Source organism: Sceloporus undulatus, chromosome 6, assembly GCF_019175285.1.
Source record: "Sceloporus undulatus isolate JIND9_A2432 ecotype Alabama chromosome 6, SceUnd_v1.1, whole genome shotgun sequence".
In the NCBI taxonomy this organism is placed as follows: domain Eukaryota; kingdom Metazoa; phylum Chordata; class Lepidosauria; order Squamata; family Phrynosomatidae; genus Sceloporus; species Sceloporus undulatus.
Genome location: NC_056527.1, coordinates 35,062,730 through 35,085,312, shown reverse-complemented (window position 1 = coordinate 35,085,312; position 22,583 = coordinate 35,062,730). Strand labels below are relative to the sequence as shown.

At 38.8% G+C, this 22,583-nt stretch overlaps 1 protein-coding gene across 6 annotated transcripts in view; it reads left to right on the top strand.

Moving 5' to 3' along the window:
* THSD7A (thrombospondin type 1 domain containing 7A) overlaps nucleotides 1-22,583 on the top strand; it is a 293,837-nt gene that overhangs the window by 212,739 nt on the left and 58,515 nt on the right. For all 6 annotated transcript variants that reach the window (XM_042475198.1, XM_042475201.1, XM_042475199.1 and 3 more), the window contains 2 exons: nucleotides 9,583-9,777; nucleotides 15,325-15,588. In XM_042475198.1, the coding sequence (XP_042331132.1) occupies nucleotides 9,583-9,777; nucleotides 15,325-15,588 (459 nt within the window). The remainder of the gene's footprint in view (nucleotides 1-9,582; nucleotides 9,778-15,324; nucleotides 15,589-22,583) is intronic.

The window sequence follows — 22,583 nt, the reverse complement described above, 5'->3', positions numbered from 1 at the left end:
AAATGGGATGGAGATGGCTGACATTCTCTGGCCTCAAAACAACATCCCCTTAATGTAATATAAACACCTGTATGCGGACATACGCCACAGCAGCACTATGCAACCTGATGCAGAATGGCACCATTGTGCAATACATCAATGATTGGGTACTATTGTACAATGATGCCCAGCTGTAATATACAGTCCCAATACAAGGTATAGCGTGCACAAGCACAGTGCAAAGTATGACACACAATCACAATGCACAATCACAATGTAAAGTCTAGAATATGCAGTCACAACGCAAAGTAGAAAATTCACAACCACAGTGCACAATCACAATGGAAAATATAGCATACACAACCACAATGTAAAGCATGGGATGCATAACCATAATGCAAAGTATACAACCACCACACAAAATGCACAGTGTGAAAAGGCAAGACACAGGTGAAAGTTCTGTTTGTATAACTCCACTTCCATTGCTTTCAACAGAATACATCTGTTGCATACTGGTGACTTTGGCCTCACTGACTTACATGTGCATATGTCCACAAATGAATTCAGCCTGTCTTTCATATTTAGCCATGGTACTGTTTATTTTGGAGTAGGTGGAAACCAGGTGAACATGGAGAAAAGGCAAAATTGGAAATCGGGGGAAAAATATGTAAAAGAAACTGCCCTTGTCAGTTCACAGACATAATGAGAACAAACTCATGTCTTGCTTTTACAATTAAAGGCGAGCTTATTTGCATTTTCCAGCATATTTTAACACTGAACTTGTGTGACTGCAAAAGTGCCAGCATAAATCAGAAAATTAACAGAATGATTCATGCTCTAAGACAGCTCTGATTCTAGCTGTCCTGGATAATTGAGCCTTTATTTCAAATCATGGCGACATAAATGAACATGTCATAACTTTAGATTGAGGCACTTTCCTTCTAGTTTTGACAAGAGTGTTTTTCTTTTCAACATTTTCTTCTTTCCCAGTTTCTTGTTTATATAGTTGTATGCCCAGACAGTAAAATCAAACAAATTGAATTCAGTGCCAATGATAAAAACAGGCACAGCACCATGGGAAAACAGTGTTTACTTTAATCAGGAAAAGGATTAAACAACAAAAGCCTTAGAAATGGAGGCTCAAGAAGACTGTAAGAAATGCGGGTCACAAATAGGAATTAAAAATGCATTGGTGTGAGTATCTCCATGGATTTTGACCTTGTTCAGAAGACTTAGTTGAGTGTTTCCAAATCTCATCTCTCTAAAGCTACTTGTAGAAGAACAGAAAATGGGTCATTTTGGATCTTTTAAATATGGTCAGGAATGACTTCATTGAAATAAAGTACAGTATTGTACAGCCCATGTTTAGTTTTCCCTTGATAAAGCCACTCCACATTATTTCATGCCTGACCTACAAAAGCCTTGCTATTTTGGCCAGGAACCTCTCTGGAGTTGAGATTGGCAACTGTCTTGGATTCTGTTCCTCTGCTGATATCTTATGTAAACACGCAAGTGGGACTTGAGCACAAAGGTCATTCCACTTGAATTAAAAGATTTCTCTCATAATAGTGCAAATGTAGTGCATAGTAGTCCTGGAAAAGTAGCACATATCTGCCTACCACTCATTTTGAACATCAAGAGGTTTAGAATTCATAGACATAGCTGGGTTAGTCTGGATCAGTATTCAAAGGAATCTTGTAGCATCTTTGAGACTAGCAGAAAGAGAAACATTGACAGCATAAGCTTTCATAGTACTGTAATATAAATTTATTTGGTCTTTGACCAGTATAAAAGCTTTTATAGATTAAGGACTTTACAGCAGAAGGCTGATAAGCAGAATTTCAACAAGTTATTTGGCCGGTACTTATCACATGGTGTCATGTCTGTCCTGCTACCATGCTGCATTCCTTTTGTTATTGTAGTGCACCTTTTCACTGGCTCTAAATGTTACTTATTATAGTGCAGCTGCATGGGTGTGAAAACTTCAATTCTGGCATTACAGCACTCATGTGGCAGGACGGAGTCTGATTCTCCTCATCTGCCCCCCTCCCACATGCTGTCCAATGCATGTTAATCCCATGCCTGTCATTTTAAAAAATAGCTGTGCTGTGTTTGTGTACTTAGAGCAAAACAATTAAATTAAAATTCTAGCAAGTAGCAGTAGCAAGTACATTTCTATACCACTTATCAATGCACATAAGCACTCCCTAAGCGGTTTACAGTGCGTAAGCTAGTTGCCTCCAACAAGCTAGGTACTCATTTTAGTGACCTATGGAAGGATGCAAATAATTTTAATCATTTTTGCCATAGTTACACAAATACAGCAAAATTTTAAAATATGAACCAACAGGTACAGAATTAACCTCCTTTGGAATAGTGAGTGGGGGAGACAGAAGGAGCAGAGAAGAATTGAGCCTCCTCATGGCACTGACTGCTGCAATACTGGAATAGCAGCAAAGAGACTTATCACACCTGGATTTGGGGTCAGCGGACTCTGATGCCAAGGAGAAGTAGAGCTGTGTGTCATCAGTATACTAATAGCATCCCACATCAAATCCCCTTATGACCTCCCCCAGCAGTTTGTTGTAGATATTGAACAGCATGGGGAATAAGATGGAACCCTGTGACACTCCAATGGAGTTGAACAGGAATCCCCCAACACACTTTTATGGAACTGGCTTTCCAGGTAGGAGCGAAAACACTGTAGAGCAGTGACTTCTTCTCCCATCCCACAGAGTTTGTGCAGTAAGATACCATGATAAATGGTATTAAAAGCCACTGAGATATCCAGGAGGATCAGCAGGCTGGCACATCCTTGTCTTTGCACTAGAGTGGGTCATCAGTTGGCCTGAATATCCTAAAGGCACCAGAACCCATCTGAGTTTGAAATCTAAGCAGGGTCAGTCCTGGTTAGTACTTGGATGGGAGATACCCAATGAATACCAGGTGCTATAGGCTGTATTTCAGAAGAAAGAACTAGAAAAAAAATTTCCTCTTGTGTATTCCTTGCACAAACAAACCCTATGGAATTCATGGGGTCACCATAGGTTACATGGTAGCATGTAAATGCATGGTAGCATTATGGGAGATTTGAAGGCAGATACACACGCAAAGATCATCAGTCAGAGGAACTAAGGCTCCTTCAGTGCCATACCCTGGCTTGAAACCAGACTGAAATGGGAAATAGCAGAATTTATATCATAGACAAATATTGTAGAACATATAGACTACTAGACAATGCCCTGGCATGGAAGTCAGGGATCTATTATTTTTGATTTTAGAGTCTTAAGTACATAGCCCTAAAGAAGTCAAATTAAGATGTATGCAGATCAAGTAAGACATGTTAAGTCTGTAAATGTTTAACTAAACAATTTCATGTGATGCTTTTAATGTGTAAGATTTCTCTGTTTTCTGAAGAATATTTGGATAGATTTTTCTGTTTGAGATCAATTTGTAGCATGTTAAATTTCATGTAAATTATTGTTAGAACAGTACTTTGAGAAAAATGGTGGATCTGGCCCCTTGCTTGCTCTTATGTTTCTAAACTTATCAAATGGGAGCATGCTACAGTGTAAATACTTTGTATGACAAGCAGATATGTAAATGCATGGTAGCAGCAACAGCTATTACAGTATCTATACATATTGCAAGAAATTTTGAAGAAATGGTCAACAGATTTTTCAACTAAAATATTACAAACCATGAGACAAGAAGCTGCAAACCATAATAGCACTTCAGTTTCAGAGTTGCATCCACTAGGTGTCCCTCTGCTTGACAGAGGTTGTTTCAGCTGCTGCGGAGGCCACTTTTGGCAATGCCTTTCCCCTCCTGAAGACTTCCATGCCCCCATTCTGCTCAGTTGGATTAAAGACCAGTAGTAGAACCATGTAGAAAGAACCATGGGGAGCTGCAGAACAAGGAGAATCAATTAAAATGCCACCATTGGACAAGCAAGAGTTGGTTTTATAGTCTGTTTTGGATGTAAGTGTCCTACGAAAGTTATGACCATAAATGGCTAGCACTTACAATGGTTCTACATAAAACTCCAATATGATAAACATTATGGTTCTCAATATCAGATTTTGAGTATCACAAGCAAGAAGGTTCTAGTCCATGCCTCATGTCCTGTTTGTAAGCTGCCTGTAGGCATCTCATTAGCTATAGTGGGAAGAGAATGCAGGCCTCGATTAACCTTTGATCTGGACCACAGGATAGTTCTTCAGCTACCTTTTGATATAAGGGATAGCCACATGTAGTGTTTTGCCATTCAGTGCCCCACATCACTAAACATTTTTCAAAAGGAAATATGTGCATTAAAAGGAAGCCATGGACTTTTAATCAAAATATTGGCTTTGAATATAACAGAGAATGATAAAAAATAATGAGATTACATAAATATGATTAAAATCAAGTAACATAAATATGATTAAAATCAAGTAGCATATCTCACGACAAAGACACCGTGTCATCTAATTCTTTGGGTTCACTGTAAGCTAGTTACTCAGATTTAATTTGGCAGTGTTTGGCCTGAGTGCTCTAAGTAAATATATATTTAAATGCACCAAAATGGTACTAATGTGCATACACAGAATGGACTTTGTACCTAATTATCCCCACAATAATCATTTATCAGTTTATGGCCTCTTGTGGTGTAGTTCAAAATACGTTATCATCACTAATTACATCAAGATCGTTTGTCTACAAAATCTGAAGTGTATTTTATTTCATACCACTCTTCTGGGAGACCCTAAGCATTAAATAAAGAAAACCATGTGTTAAGTGAACAGAGTCCCAAGTTAAATTTGGTTTTACTGGCAACTGTGTCTGTGTGTTTTATGGAAAACGTTTCATAATTATTTGTGCTTTATCCAGAATAATCACATTTGTTATCCTCATTGCTAATGTCTGTAATCAATTGGAAGTAAGTGAATGTACTTAATTATTAGTCTGGTGCTGTGTGATAAGGTGCTGGGAGGGCAGGGGCTGGCCCTGGATGCTGTTTGTACATATAAAAAAAGTTCTGTGCGCTTGGCTGAAGGAACGTAACTCTTAATTGTATTTAACATGCACAAAACTGAAAAACAAAGAGAGAACAAGTACACCAACCTATCTCTTCTACAGTAGTGTATGCTCTTATACTCCATTAAATGTCTCATCAAAATTCCCTTCTCAAGACAAATATGATTTTTAATGGACCTCCATTTATAATTTGTGTTGTTGTTAGACATTTTAACATGCTGTTGTCCATCTGACCTCACAGCCGTGGATGAATAACAGGTATATTTACTAAATAAGAAAATAAGGATACGGTGTTTCTTTGCAAATTCATTGTATGCCAGATCGCTATGTTACTATGTGCCTGGTGCACTCTCTGATACCATTATTTATTTATTTGTTTAATTTATATCTTGCCTTTTACCCAGTATGGGACCCAAAGTGTAAGTTAAAGCACAATAGCTAAAAAAATATTCTGCACCTAAAAATCATTTCTGACTTATGACAACCCTAAGGCAAACCTATCCAAGGGTTTTCTTGGCAATATTTCTTCAGAGGGGTTTTTCCTTTGCCTTCATCTGAGGCTGAGAGAGTGTGACTTGCCCAAGATCTCTTCAGGTTTTCATGCCTGATCGGAGATTTGAAACTTGGTGTCTCAAAGTCCTAGTCTCAACACTCAAACCATGACAACATACTGGCTCTCTAAAACAATACATAATATAAAACTTTAAAAAAACCATTACATAAATAATCCAATTAAAACATTAATTTAAAACAAATAAAAACACAACATATCAGACCAGCTGGTGTAGAGTGCCCCTATTTCCATAAAGCTCTCTGCCTCATCTTAAAACATAACAAAACAAAATACTTTATCATGAAATGAATGCCAGTTTATGGTACACCTATTGCAAAGGACCACAGTTCAGTGGTGAAACATATCCTTTGCATTCAGATGGTCTCAGGAGCAGTCTATGTTGTCTCCAGTTAAGATCAGATAATAAAATGATGGGGAAGACTTTTACTTCATTTCCTGGGGAGTTGCGGCAAATCAGAGTAGATGGTAGTAGACTACATCAGTGATGGCAAACCTTTTAGGGATCGAGTGCCATAACTCAAAGGCATAACACCTGGTGCCAGGGAGGGGTGGGACATCTGGAGGGACTTCTGGGGTGGGACTTCCACCTTCTGGGGGTGGGACTTCTGGGGATGGGATTTTTGGGGATGGGACTTCCCCAGAGACAGCTAAAGGCCCAGGTAGGTGGGGGAAGAAGAGGAACAGGTGCACCTTCCAGCAGATATTTGTGCAGCTTTTCCTTCTCTTTTGTTTTTTAGTGTCATATACAAATGTTTTCTTTCAAACTGGCTTTCAAGATAGAGACTGTGGGGCTGAACAGACTGCCCCTTTGAAGCAGCCTACCTCTGCGCCTTTCCTTGACAGATTGGGGCCACGGCAACTACGTGCCATGGCCCCAATCCAGCAGTTTGTCAGCACTAAAAAGAATGGCAAAATGCCACTCCTTTTAGTGCCAGCAAAAAGGCGCTCTTGTCACTGTGATGGTGGCTTTTTGGCATTCCTTTGGCACAGCATGTTTAAACGCTGTGGCAGAGGAGCACCGTGATGTCCCTTGCCATGCAGTTGGGCGGGCAAATGGTTTCACTGTCTCACTGCATGCATAGACAGGCATGTAAGGCCATTAAGAGCAAGGCATGAAAGAAGTAGCTCTGGTGGGTGGTGTATACTGAGCAACTGGTATAAGAACATAAGTGGAATGTTCTGTTCCACTGAAAGCAACTAGGATCTTGGCCATTCTAGATAAATTATCTTATAATTATTGGTTGTTATTGTTTGAAAGATTAATGTTTAACTGACAATATAATTTTTCTGCTTGATTTCATTTATGTTATATATTTTGTAAGCTGCTTTGGTCATTTTAAAATGTTTATAAATATGGTTTTTACTTCTTGTATCTGATGAACATGTGGCTGTCCCAGTATTGCTTGTCTGCATCTTCCACTGTCTGCTGTTCTTCACCATTAGATATTGTGGCAATGGCTGATGGAAATGGCAATCAAATAATACCTGATAGACAATATTTTCCCCACCCTTGTTCTGCAGCAACCATTCCAAGTATTTTCCCATTTAGTAATAATAATTACTTACTAGACAGCTGAAATGTTTCTGAATAAAGATCATATTGTTGTAGACTTAGGTATTCCTAAGGCCCTCTTTATAACACACTATTATAGATTTGTGCCTTGGAGGCAAAACCATATATATCAGTTATAAATGTGGAAAGAGCAAAGACCATACGTGACTCTCCATTCATATTTGTTCATAAAAGGTCCTCTGTGTGCCACTAAAAAGCCTTTCACATTTGTGGTTTCACATTTACTGAATTGTTCTTTTGGTTATGCTACTATATCAGACCATTTTATAGCTGTCCTTTTACCATTTAGAAATGCACATGTCATACTTGGGATTTATGAAGTATAATACACACTTCTAGCCAATTAATTGGATTTGGTGATGAGAATGAAATAGTATTTGCTGTTGTGGCAACTGTAAGGGACAAGTGTAGGATCTGACTTTGAATTCCTAGGTTACAATGAATTACATATTTTTAAGGAATCAGAACCATAATATTAGCTGGGGAGATATTTGGTTGTCAGATGATAGGGAGAAAACAAAATCTCCATCTACAATTGTTTCATTGCTTTGTCATTCAATATAGAGAAGAAAACTCCTTCTTTCCTCCCTCCCTGTCCACAATCCTGTGCATATTTTCATGGCAACTCCTGTTTAATTCAGTGCATGAGGCGACATAGCTACTTGGCAAAAGCACAGTGTACTTTAGGGTTAAATTCAAAATTCTTTTCTGAGACAGTTTACTTGGAGGAGGAATTGAACAACCCAGAAGGACTGCATTTGCTTGTAACAAATTTGTCAGGTGCTGCATGACAGTTGTGGGTGGCACCAAAGCCCTGTTAGGATTATCTTTGCCCCTACTTTTTTCCTTTCCTCCTCTTTTCTCTATCTCACTCTCCCACACATTCAAGAAATTTCATATAGACACATATCCTTTCATCCCTCTTTCCATTGATTCAAATGTATGCAGTATATAGCACATTTATGCACACAATAGTCACTCCTCTCATAAACATGCACACAGTCAACATGTATACACACATATGTAAACAGCAGTCACAGATTTCTCTTTTTGTCTCTCTCTGGTACACACACTCAGAAAATGTCAGTGAAGTGCCTCTTCTCTTCCAGGTCCTGCTTCCTCCTTTCCCCCCACTCTTCTCATCATCTTTATTTATACCTCTTTTTCTCTCCTAGATTGGGATTCATTACATTTTGCTGCTTGAGGCAAAAGCAGCAAATGGCATTCCCCTCCAACTTCAAGATTCATAGTTCCCAAAGCTAGCCAAACTACAATGTCACCTGTGGCAGAAAGTTTGTCAAACTCCTCTTTTCCTATTTGGTAGTAAAATAACAATTTAAATTAATTAAATAATGAACAATTCACTGCCCTTAGCTCAAATCTGTTCTCTGAGGTTGCTGCCTCATTCTGTCTTATGGTAGGGTTGGCCCTGCTAGGGAAGACCCAGGTGCAGCCTCTTAGGGGTGCCATAAATCATGGGAAATTATCTTTTGATATTAAACAAACTATAAATCTCAGGAGAAAATACAATCATATTCATGGAATTGTTTTATCCACAGATTCAAGCACCTGCAGCTTGATCTTTTTAATATATATATATATATATATATATATATATATTCCAAAAAGCACACCTTTATGTTGCCTTTTTATACAATTGACACCATTTTACTATGCCGTTTTATTTAATGGGGCTTTAGCATCCACAGATTTTGGTATCCATGGGGATGGAAGGGGCAGTCCTTGAACCAAACCCCAGCAGATACCAAAGGACCACTGTAGACACATTCAAGGAAAAGACTGACTTGTAGCTCTACAGCTATGTACAGTATTTCTATTTTAAAATACATTGTTTGGTTCTGTTCATTGTACGTTCCTTTATGCTCTTATTGTTGGAGAGATGACCTTTTCACCTGTGTGAAACTGTAAGGTGCTTTCAGTCTGCAATGAAATCCCAGTATCCAGTAGTCTACTTTCCTACTTTCCTGTGGAGGAAATGTACTTCTCAAGAATAGTTTTTGCTTCTTTTCAGATTTTTAAAAGTGTGCATGAACATAATTATAGTATATTTAGAAATAGGGCAGATCAGTTCAAATCTCAAGAAACCATTATTTATGGGTTTAGTAATACAGGGAAGTTAAATTATACAGTAAGATGGAATGTAATAATAGATGACATTATTCCGTCCTTTATATAATGGTTTGCATTGTATTTCTATATTGTATTGTTTGCATGAATTGCTGTCCAGAATTATGTGAGTGATACACAGTATTTTGTATTTTCTCAAATTTAAAAACAAATCTATGACACCAGGGCTCCAAAAGGGAGCAATATTATTCATGAACATACTACTTGGTGTGCTGAATCAAGCATGGGTAACGGATGCAACAAAAGACCTATCAACTATTTATAATTTCTTCTGCTTTTCTGCTTCCAGCTATTACTTGTCGAAAACAAGATGGTGGCCAAGCTGATATTGGTGAATGCCTTAAATACGCAGGCCCATTGCCACCTTTAACACAGCTTTGCCAAATCCCTTGCCAAGATGACTGTCAGTTCACAAGCTGGTCAAAGTTCTCTTCTTGCAATGGGGACTGTGGAGCAGTTAGGACAAGAAAGCGTTTTCTTATTGGTAAGAGTTTGAACATGTCAAGAAAAATATCTGTGCTCTGTAAAAATATGCTGCTATTTAATGCTAGTAGTGATAATTCTGTTCATAAGGTTGGATTCAGATGTTTATAAACTACTTAAGTCCCACTGATTTCCCTGCCTCTACTCTGAGTCAGACTGGTCCCATCCCACAGAATGGGTAGAATGCTACAGTAAAATCCTAAACCTCTCTCCCTGAAGCACATCCCTCTGAGATCAATGGAGGCTTAATCATGAATAAGCAGATGTAGGTTTGGGCCCAAAAATGTCAAAACGCTTGCCACAAATTGAGTAATAGCCATGAGCAGTATGTCTCAAGGAAAGAAAATGGTCCAGAAAAGCTTTCTCCTGAGATGTTTTGTGTTTCTCGTATTTGTGAATTTTACTGAAATGGCCCATTAGGGCTGAAAAGTTAGATTTTTGTATTCCAATTTCTAGTGGATTTTTTCCAGTTGAGCAATTCTAGGAGAATTGTTCCTCCTAGAAGCCTTGAGAAATGGATATTTCCCTTTCAAACAAAGCACAAGGCTATAAAGAATTAAATTCTCCCACCCTGAAATTAAAAGTGAGTGTCTGGTCACATTCAGTATTTTTTAAAAAGGAAGGAAACTTAATTTTTATAGTAGGTGTGGCCAATAGTATGTATCCCAGGGCAAAATGTTCCCCTTGCTCAACTTGGCTCTAAAGTAATTGGATATATAGATTTTCCAAATCAATACTGTCTGTGACTCCAGACAATCAGAGGATAGCATCAAAATATGTATAAATATCTGAGAATCTGTAGTAGGGAGATTATCATACGGGAGGCTTACCATGAAGCACAAAGGTGTGATATCCAGTCATGCTTCTAAATCATCATTGAGGTGTTCCCGCTCCTCTCCCGTCCTCAAAGCATTCGTGGAGCAGCAGTTTTTTCAATAGCAGGAACTTCTGCTATGAAGAAATGGCTGCTCCGCAAACACTTTGAGGATGGGAGAGAAGCGGGGATGCCTCAATGATGATTTAGAAGCGCGACCGGCTATCACATCTTTGCACTTCAGGAGTATTTTACCAACATTTTAACCAAGGTAAACCTCCCATGTGATAGTCCTCAAGTAGGGTTGCCATAATTTTGTACTAAAAATCGGAACAAAATGTAGGACAAAAATTAGATCAAAATATAGGACATTTAAGGTCCTCCATTTTCTTAAATGTCCTCCATTTTGGACTAAATTTTATCCTACAATTGTCCTATATTTTGGTATAAATTTTGTCCTACATTTTGTCTCGGTTTTTAGTACAGAATTATGGCAACCCTACCTAAGTCTTGATGGAGGAAAATGTGGCAGTAAGCATTAGTGCTGCTTCATCATTTTGCCTTAAATATACCTTAGAATATACCTCAGTGACCTAAAAAAAAGCCTTTCCTTATCATTTATTATAATAGTGCTTCAGTTATAACCAACACTAGAAAAGGATTTATGCTCCATCTGCCAAGTAGATATAAATCATAGTTAGAAGTAATGTTTGCAAACTGCTAGGTCCTCATAACAGAAGGCTTGGATATGTGTGACAATGGGTTGCAAGCCATTTTTCATGAGAGTGTTGTTGTTGTTTTTATCACACCATTATATTTGTAGGGAACTTCACAACTACTGTTCTGTAGCCTCAAAGCAAAGAGGTTCTGTGGATACTTAGCAGAAACCTCAGAACCATGCTTAAATAGCTTGAGCTACAATCCCGTGCACAGCTTGTCTACTTCAAATTGAAATAAATCATTAAAATTTTAGAAACCTGTATGCACAGTTTTGGCAGAAAGGTAGAACTGAACATCTTGACTTGGAGTTCGAGCCAGATAGCTTTCTTTTTTGTTGTTGAATGAATTCATTGGAGTGCTGTGGACACAGTGACAGTGCCATAATTACTGCATATGCTCATGTCATAGGTCTAGAAATTTTAGTCAAAAAATTGATCTAAAAACCTGAGTTGACTTACCCATCGGTCCAAAGTAACTTATCCAAAGTAAGTACTGTCCTTTAACTCTTATTTAAAAAAAGGAACCATCCCCTGGTGAATGGCAAAAATGTAATGTGTCCTGGAATCACTGACCCGCCTCTATTCTCTCATCCATACAGCCTTTATTTTAAGCAGAAACTGCTATGGCTGCTTGAATTTTGTAAGTTCTTTGGCATTGTTTTCCTTTGCTTCATTCTTTTGGTCTTTTGTTACATGCTCCTAGATTTTATCCTCGACTTATCCATGGGTCATATCAAAATCCATAATTTTGACCCAAAAACTTGCCCTCGATTTATACATGAGGTTGACTTATAGTCAAGTATATACTGTAGACAAAAGATTTATAGATGCATTCATAATCTTGATGATGGTCTGAAAGCTCAAATAAAATTGTTCTAGGAAAGTTCTATGTCATCTAAATTACAAACTTAAAGAAATGTTCAAAATGAACTATTTCCCCCCGATAACGGTGTTCCGTGTAACTCAGAAGCTTGATTATTTTTCCTCCAAACAGATGTTGGTCTTTAAAAAGTTGAGCATTACCTCATTTGGATCTCTTTTTCTTTGGGGACAGTAATTATTCATGAGCAATTGAGGGAGTTTGTAGTTTAATCAAAACAAAGAATTGTCCATGCTGTGTTGACTCTCTCTGTTTTATGCTGGTAAACATTTTAATGACCCACTATCTTTCTGAGATACATAACATCTCATAAAAATTGTATATTTCTAAGCGAAGGAAAACATTACAACATCCATTTATGTTGCCATTGAACAGCAAGAAGGTAGATAGTGATTTCAGACTTGGATTGAGCTAATAATGATGCATTTAAGTAGAGCTTTTTGCCAAACTACTTAAAGCTATTAAAATGATGAAACTGGTACTAACAAAATAGATATCAGCAGACTATGATGATAGTTTTATACTTAGTTGCTAATATATAGGCCCACTGATTTGTATGAGACTTTAAACATAGCATGTGCATGACATGGCTGATAAAAGGGGAAAGTTTGAATGAATGAATGAATGAATGAATGAATGAATGAATATCCCATTGGTTACAGTGGGAAGGGCATTGCTATACTGACCAAGAGTGTAGATGAAGAGCCCACTCCTGCAACTTCTAAGGGAAATGACAAGGCTTTAGGTCTTATGGATCCAAGCCCACTCTGCTTCCCCAGTTGTTGTTAAGGCCACATTTTAGGGCCTTATACCAGCTTCTGCCTATTGGGAATGACACTCACAGTGCAACAACACACTTGAAAATCCATGTGGGCATATCAGTAGTCTTCACACTTGTAGAGCTCCTCTACCAGTGGAGCTCCTCTCTGTGAGGGAAAAGACATTTACACTAAATCCTAATCACCTACAGATAGCATGAAAACTGGAGCCTGTTTCTGTACCATTAATGGTTGTGTAGAAGAGGGAATTTCAACAGGTGTTGCTTATTACTTGGTTGCATAACAAACAACACCTGTTGGAACTCTCTCTTCATTAAGTTTCAAAGGATAGGAACAGACTCCAGTTTTTACTCTGGCAACCCTTCCCATACCAGGAGTGGGCAACTCTGAGAGGCTCAGAGGCCGTGTCAGCCTCTCAGGAGATCTAGGAGGGGCTGCACTCTGCAAAATAAACTTGCCCAGACATCCTCTTTGGGACATTTTTATTGTGTGTTTGGGCATTTTTAAATATCGGGATATGACAGGATGTCACTTCCTGTTGCTGTTGTTAACAAAAGCATCTCATGACCCTAAAATGGCCCAGGAGGCAAAAAAAAAAAAAAAAAAAAAAACGGGAGGAATTGCCCCAAGTCACCAAGGAAGCATTTTGGGGCCTACAGCAACAGCTAGATCTACAAGCTAGGATTGTTCTTTTCTTTATTCCAATATTTTAAAGATTTCTGTCTTCTGCTGTGGAACTAATAGCAGCTAAAAGCGTAACGATAAATAATCATAATTATTTGGTCATCTTATTTCTATGCCACCATGTAATAAAAGGTTCTCTGAGAAACTTACAGCATCAAAAATGGTGTTCACATTGCAGCAAATAATAAAATAACAGCAACAAATCAAATCAGATCCAGTCAATATTGTCAGTTAAAATTCAGGAGAGACAAAGGACCTGTACAGACAGGCCAAAATAAAGCTGCTTCGAGTCACTTTGGAGGTGTGCTGTTTAAATATTGCATGTATCCTAAGAGGCCAGAAGTCACGCCAAAGCCACGCTCCAATCTTAAGGGATGGAGCACAGCTTTGGTGCAGCTTCTGGCCTCTTCAGATGCATGTATCATTTAAACAGCATACCTCCAAAGTGACCCAAAGCAGCTTTATTTTGGCCTGTCTGTACGGGCCCAGAGAAACTACAGAGCTAAGAGTAGATAAAAGGATAATGCAATTGTAACGCTTGAGGTTTTAGCCAAACATTTGGGGAACATAATTATTGGATCCCCCAAATTCCCCAGCCAGCATTGCAACTAGTCATGCTGCCTGAGGAATTTTGGGAGTTGTGGTCCAAAAATTTTTTTTTGCAGGGTCAGGTTCCAAGTTGTACCCCAAAATATTGTGGCGGTTGGGAGATATAGTTTAAAAAGTCTGTACTTGTTAGAGTTGTACTGGCCTTTTTTATACTTGAATAATAGTCCTTGCACCAGCTCCAACCCAGATTCTACTTCTTATACATTTAAATTTGAGTATATATTTGTTATGTTTCTGAACTCATAAATAGCTCTCAACAAGAAACCTGAAGTTTAAAAAAGTGGAAGAACCATAAAGCCTTTGAGGTCAGTGTCAGTTCCCAACTTTAACACCTCTCCAAGCCCAGTGTTTAGAAGGCAATCTCTTGTGCATCCCTTGGAGGTGATGACCCCTGGGGCCAGAACAAGAGAACAGCATTTCGTCCAACTGAGCCACTGCCTCTACCTGGCATTGTCTGTAAACCTACAGCAGTAATGCTCAACCCAAGACTCCAGGTCAAAACAGGGATATCTATACTGGTGTCACACATCAAGCTTGGCACATAGCTCAATGCTATATTAGCACACTGCATAATTGGGAGGTTGTTTGAGGTGAATGGGTTTTAGCAGGATTGTTTGCTCCAGTTGCTCAGAAATGTTACTTCTTTGAACTACAAATCACAGAATCCACTGATTTTTGACTTATGGCAACTCTAAGGCGAATCTGTCATGGGCTTCTCTTGGCAAGATTTGTTCATTTCTTTCCTCTGAGAGTGTGTCTTGCCCAAGGTCACCCATTAGATTTCCATGGCTGAGCAGAGATTTGAACTGTGATCTCCTGAAGTCTTAGTCCAACACTGAAACCCCTGTGCCTTTCTGTTTCTCTTGTTTTGTCTAGAATGTAATTTTAGCTGAACTTCTGGAAAGATTTTAGTGCCTCACCTAAGGTATCTGTGTGAAGGCTTGGTGCCTGTGTTAATATGTTTAAAATAGATCTGTTTAAGTTTTGATGACATAATATCTCTTTTTGCCTTCATGACATATGACAAAAAACTCTCTCTGATACTCTTCTTGCCCCCTTCCAGGAAAAAGTAAGAAGAGGGAGAAATGTAAAAACCCACAGCTGTATCCTCTGATTGAGACTCAATTCTGCCCATGTGACAAGTATAATGCTCAGCCAGTGGGAAACTGGTCAGACTGCATTTTACCTGAGGGCAAAGTGGATGTCCTACTGGGAATGAAAGTACAAGGAGACATCAAAGAGTGTGGACAAGGCTACCGCTACCAAGCCATGGCTTGTTATGATCAAAACGGCAGACTTGTTGAAACATCCCGATGCAATAGTCATGGTATTTAAAACAATTTCATCCTATTACTTTTTCTTCCTGACAGTTAATTTTTTTATGTCATGGGAAAAACAAAGAGAATTTTTTGTGGCTTAAGGGGAGAGGGGACATTTATGTTTTGAAAGCATGTTATTACATTGGCAAGGTGTTCAAAGTCAGTACAGATTGAGAAAATTCTCCCAGTTAGCTAGGATAATGTCTTATCTTCTAACTTGTTTTGCATGTAGGTTTGTGTGAGAGTTCATTTGCACATGCATACACTCAAATATATTTATATCTTTCTGTGTATTATACACACTAAAACTCCATACACACACACACACACGCAGATTTAGTCAGAATAGGCTCATTGAAATAACTTGTTTTTGCTAGTTGTTACTGATTATAGTCCTATTAATTTCAGTAGCTCTACTCTTAAGTGTCTGGATCATATCTCCAGGGATTACATTTTTTTCAGATAAAAAAAATCTTACCTCAAATGTTGCTTGGAACAGCATACTTTAATCATACTCCCACATTCTGACTCCTCGTTCCAACTCTACTGTCATTGACAAAAATTAGCCCAAATCTCATTTGGCTAGGAAATTTAAACTGAGAAAGAGATTTTGGTGATGTCCAGGTCACATTTCAGATGATTTTCAGTCAAAATACATTCATATGGGCTATTTAGAAATAAAAAGGTTTTGCCACACACACTAAAGGTTCAGATTTGCAGCAGAGGGGTGATGGTAGTTTATTAATCCATCAGTGTCCTTAGACCTTCATGTGACCTCTATGACTCTAACTGCCTTTTGTCAGCTTCAGCTGGTTTGCCAGCTATAACATTACCTGGAAAGAGATATGCTTGGACACAATTTGGCATGCTCTGAAAGCCTCCCTTTTTTTTTAGTAATGCAGTGCATTCATTCCAGGTGTGGCTACCTTTAAAACTGGTTCTGAAACGAAAGCTCCCCTGGAGTGGGACTGTTAAGATTATCAACTGGCATTGAGAAGGATGATTTTATGCACTTTGTCAGTCGTAATGGTTCCCAGTCCATTTCTATTTCCAATTTAAAGTGCTTGGTTTAAATTTTTAAAGCTGAAATGGCTCAGAAGTAGATCACCGGAAAAACTGTCTTCTCCCATATGTACTCGTACCTACTTGCCTATACCTTAAGATCCCAGAGGTTTTGCTCTCCCTTTTAAAGTGGAGAGATTAGAAACAATCAGGCAGAGGGCCTTTTCAATAGGAACACCCTAGCAGCAGGACATGCATCCCAAATAAAAGTTGTGAACAAGCATCATGAAAGGGGAAGAAAAAGTTGAAAATTTGTTGTGTTGCTGCTTTGACTTGCCACTATGGGTTTTGGTGAAGCAGAGCCCTTGAATACTCCATCTATTTCTTTCTGCTTTAGGGTTTCAGTTATGATTGCCTTTTTCCTCTCCTCAGCTGTGTTGAGTCTTGTTATGAACCACTTACGAGTGTTCATTGCAAGTCAAATGTGAGTGGTGTTATAGCAAGTCATTATCTGTGAACTGCCAGACAATTTGAACACATTTCTATGAGGTTTGCTTTGGTTTTATTTCCTAAACTAATCTGTTAATTATAGTTATTACACCTTGACAAATTTGAGTAAAAGCTAAGTTTTATATGTGCCCTAATGTATGGAAAACTGTGAGTTGAGAGTTCTTAGTCCATAAAACAATGAGAGACTTTGAGTCTAACAGTACAAGATTGGTTGAGTGTGAACTACCATAGCTTTGAAGTATTATTCTTTGTGTGAACAGCTATGAAGGTATTGTGAAATGAAAAGTCATCTATTCAACATCACAGAGTAGCCAGAGCGTGGGCAGTGGGCTGATGGAATTACTGTCTTGCAGCATCACAAGGGAAATCTTATTATGTCAGAGGCAGTTCAAATTGCTTGGCAAAAGAACAGAACACAATATAGGATAAATTTAACTTTGTACCTTTTGTTGTTGTTCAGGCTCTGAAATTGGGAAGTCCTGACTCTGAGTCACAAATGACTGGTTGACATGCAGTCCTACATAAATGTCAAGACCTGGATCTAATCTGATCTGTCATGATCTGAAATGTAGCTCAAGAATGCATAATTTCCTATGACAACAAATAGATTTGGGATACTAGTATTATGGTACACAGATGAGTTCTGTTGTATTGCCATTACTGTAGACATGTTTGCCAGTAAATGAAGTGGTGTGCCCAGTTGTTTTAGACTACAGCTTCTATCATTCCTAACCATCTGGATGAGAGTAGTAAAAATATCAGGAAAGTAGCATGTTTGGGATAAGGGTGTGAAAAGCTTTCGTTTTGTGAAATTGCTCCCAAACCCACCTCCTTATTTCAGAGTTGGTTGTAAGATTTTCTTCTTGTTCTGAAATTCATGTAGCATTTTAAAAACATTTTTCCTAAAGTACACATTTACATGTACCTACTTACCTAATTTATGCATTTACCCTATTGACTGAAGCATGCCTCTGTGTGTTTTCCACAAGTTATGCATATTTTAGCCTTTCATATTTTAAAAAACGGCCAATATTCTGTGAGCACTTTTTTCTTGGAATGCCATGCAAACCTCACAGATATGTAACTGCTGAAAATGAGGTACACATTTTGTAGCAACATGTCACAGCAGGTGTAAAAATGCTGCTTACATTGAGACTGCCTAGTTCAATTAACTTTTTTTCCATCCATAGTTGGAGGAAGCTGCTTATTTGCTATCATGTTGGCCTGAGACTTTGTGTTACCCTACACTAGCGACAGAACTTTAAGCTTCTTCTTACATTATATTTTTGTGTGTGTACCTGAACTAAACCTAAATACTTTTGTGTGTGTACCTGAACTAAACCTAAAGACAGAACCAGATTCTATCTGATCTTGGAAGCTAGGCAGGGTCAGACCTAGTTTATAAGCCTTTTTAAAGCAACATTCCAGGATGGCTCACAGCAAGTTATAAATTGATTTGAAGTTTAGTAGCAATTGAAACAGCAGTAAAAGTGTTGATATCACGCACATGCGTGCGCACACAGAGGTAACTGTCTAGTAGCCCTATTCCGAACAAAGAGAAGTTGCTGGACCATTTTCAAAGGCAGTCTCACATATAGTACAACACAGTAATCGAAATAGCAAGTTAGATTGTTGTTGTTGTTGTTGCTTGCGGTTGGCAGTGTGGTGAGGCATTAGAGCAATCTTCCTTAATGCCTCTTCTTTAGTTGCCAATCCTCAGATCCCATGAAATTGAATCGGGGCAGTTAAAATTGAATGATAGCACCACAGTTGTATAGTGTGAATGGGTCCCTTGCCTTCGAGTGAGAATTTGGACCTGATTTGCTCTAGGACAAAACATCCTTTTTGGCATTCTGTGGAACTCTCTTTGATTTTTACATTTCAGATGAGTTGATTTTCTTGTCAGTTTTCTTCACTAACCAGCTTTCAGTGAAGGAAGGATGTGTCTGTCCAAACAAGGTTGTACCTGGCACAGTAGTGCAATGCTAGTAAAAGCCTTGCCAAGCAATAGAGGCTACTGTTTCCTCCTATGACAAAGGTGGATCAGTGAACAGCACCAATTGACTGTGACCCTGATCTTTTAGGACAAGGATGGAGAGCTTGTTGGCCATCCAGCTGTTTTGTTCCATCAACTGCCTCCAATACAGAAGTATGTGTTTTGTAGTCTAAAACACCTGCCAGATGGGGATATTCCCCCATCCCTGCTTTAAGGAAAATGCCACACTCTTGAGAACAGGTTAAACTTTAGCCCTTCCCTTGAAATATATCATCTCTCTCAATTTGCTTTAAAATAAAGGGGAAAAAAAGAAATCCTATATTTTTAAGTTCCAGTGCACAGACAAAAGGCACTAGTTCCTGTAATTTCATACCCGTGACCACCTTAATAGAGTCCACCCATCTAGCATGTGGTCTTCCTTTCTTTCTACCTCCCTCCACCTTTCCTAACATTATTGTCTTTTCTAATGATTCATGCCTTCTCATGATGTGTCCAGACTACAACAGCCTCAGTTTTGTCATCTTGGCTTCCAGGGAGATTTCCTGCTTGGTCTGCTCTAAGACTCATGGCCTGTTACAGGCTGCCAAAATAAAGCTGCTTCGGGTCTCTTTGGAGGTATGCTATTTAAATGATGCATGGGTCCTAAGAGTCCGGAGGTTGCGCCAAAGCCACACTCCATTCCTAAGCACTGGAGTGCAGCTTTGGTGCAGCTTCCGGATTCTTAGGATGCATGCATCATTTAAACAGCATACCTCGAAGGAGACCCGAAGCAGCTTTATTTTGGCAGTCTGTAACAGGCCCATATTTCTTTTTAGCTGTCCACAGGATCAGCCTCAGTACTCTTGTATATACACATATATAAACCTGTAAAAGCACCTCTTGAAATTTACCAGTAAAAATGCTTTTGAATATGCAAATGCAAAGCATCACAGAAAGGTTAACAGTATCTCCTACAGAAAAAGCATGTCATTTCCCAAGAGATAATCATGTTAATTTATTTCAGCATAAAATGAAATTGGGGGGAGAAACACGAAAGCATCAATCAGCACCTTTTGAGACTACCTGATTTATCATGAGCTTTGGTTATGATCAGCCCACTTCTTCAGTTCATCCCACTTCTTAAATATGAAGGCTCATGCTAAAATAAATTTAGTTAGTTGCAAAGGTGCTGCTCATTTATTTTCTTTATTTCTCTCTCCCTTTCCATTTTGTACATAATACATGGTAATTAGAATACCAATGGTTTATTGATGTATTAGCTATTTTCTCTGTGAATGCATATTGCAGGCTGCAATTGTATGGCAGGTGAAAACCTATTCACAATGCCCCACAGCCATCTCCACTTTTTGGAAGCAAAGGAGGCCAGAATCCCTTTTACCATTGTGATTCAAGGCTGTGCTATATAATAGGGCCATTGAGGATTACAACCGCTTTCTCCTGTAACTCTTCCCCAGTCGGCATTCTGATACAACAAAGATTCGATATTTTTTTATATATAGGTCATAATGCACTTCTTAATTCATGTTGGTTTATTTTTAAGACCTTAGGCACAGTCAACCAGTCCAGGATGGTTTGTCTGCTGCCTTATTAGTGTGAGATTATTTCCCCCTTTAGCATTAATTAAATGAGATACATTGATTTGTGCTGACTCTACAAAGCTCTGTGTGGTTGCAAGGCTTAGACAGGGGATTAGAGGGGAATATCTGTGCATCGGTGAATGTTTTGAGAACAGATGTTGGGAGTATCTATGTGAAGTGCTGAATTTCTTATTTAATTGCTTGTATGCCTGATAATAAACTCTCAGTTGCTATAAAAGAGTCCATGTGGTCAGGCATCACTTTATGGTTTACTGTATACATTTTTTATCACTTTTAAAGGCCTTTTTACATACTCTAAATGATGTGACAGGAAAGCAAAGTGGGGGAAATTGAGACACATGGCTTTGTAGATCTGTTTTGCTTTCCACCACATCTTACGGAATTTGTGATATTATTTCTACAAATTCTATAATTTGATTATTTATTTTGTTTGTTTGCCACTTCAGCTATACATAGAAAGGTGGATCATAAATAAATAGACTGGTCCTGACCCAGTGCTCATATTACTCTGATTCTCAACATTATTGTTGGGACTTTGTTAAGTATTATCGTGTTTCCATGGCCTACAAAACTATTCAGTGATCATCACTCTTGAAATTAATTGAACTAGATACTAAAGAAATGTTTAGTATGTGTGAGGAGTCAAGGATCACATCTTGGATTAAATTACCCTTCTATACATTGCAAGTTATCATTTAAAAGTAATTAGTTATCATTACAGTCCCAAATCCAACCACCATATTTTAGAAAGCTATTTTCTTTCTCATTATTGTAAACAAAGGATGCAACTACACTGCAGAAAAAAAGCAGTTTGATACCACTTTAACGGCCATGACTCAGTGCTATGGAATTCTGGGATTTGTAGTTTTGTGAGCTATTTAGCCTTTCCCGTCAGAGAGCTCTGGTGCCCCCACCAAACTACAATTCCCAGAAATCCATTGCATTGGGTCATGGCTATTAAAGTGGTATTAAACTGCCTTATTTCTGCAGTGTAGTTGCAGCCTTTATTTACAATAATGAGAAAGAAAATAGCTTTCTAAAATATGGTGGCCTGGAAAGGGGTGTCCTTGGGGCTTCATGCGCAAGGACACCCCGACAGTGGCGGGGAGACAGAGAGTATTGCTGGCGCGGCTGTGTAAAGGCCGCGCCAGCAATACGCAGCATGAAAGGAGCTCTGTTTTGGACCTGCTTTCGCCGCCACTGAAAGGGCACCACAGGCACCCTGCAGCGGCGCCATAACATAACTGCCATGCCGTGCCATTTGGACGCAATGAGGCCGTTATGTCAAAATGGCAGAGCCCATGTAGACAGGGCACTGCCATTTTGACGTACTGAGTATGTCCTATGGTTAGGGAGCGTCTGAAAAGGATGCTTCCGGGCAACCCTAGCACATACTCAGTAAGTGCTTAATGGCCCGTTTGTACAGGGCCAAAGTAAGTAAAATTTGCATTTGTCACACTTAAAAACAGATGGCAGAAATAATCCTGTTTGATACCACTCTAACTGCCATGACTCAATGCTATGGAGTTCTGGGAAATGTAGTTTGTTGTGGCACCAGAGTGGAAATCAGCTGGCACAACAAACTACACTTTCCAGAATTCCATAGCATAGAGCTATGGAAGTTAAAGTGACGTCAAACCGGATTATTTCTGACATGCAAATGCAGCTAGGCCAGTGAATGCTGTATTAAATCTAATCCCATCCTAATGTCCTCTTGCAAATTACCAAGCATTTAGAACCATCACTTTAGCCTAACTTTTTATCAGCATGGTGACTGTCTTTATGCTTGGAGAGGTTTGGATCTGGTGTAACTTGGCTTCTACTTTGGGTACTTTTTCTGGTTCTTCTGCCAGCAGATCTTATCCAGTAAAGCAGATCTGCCAGCAGATTGCTGTGT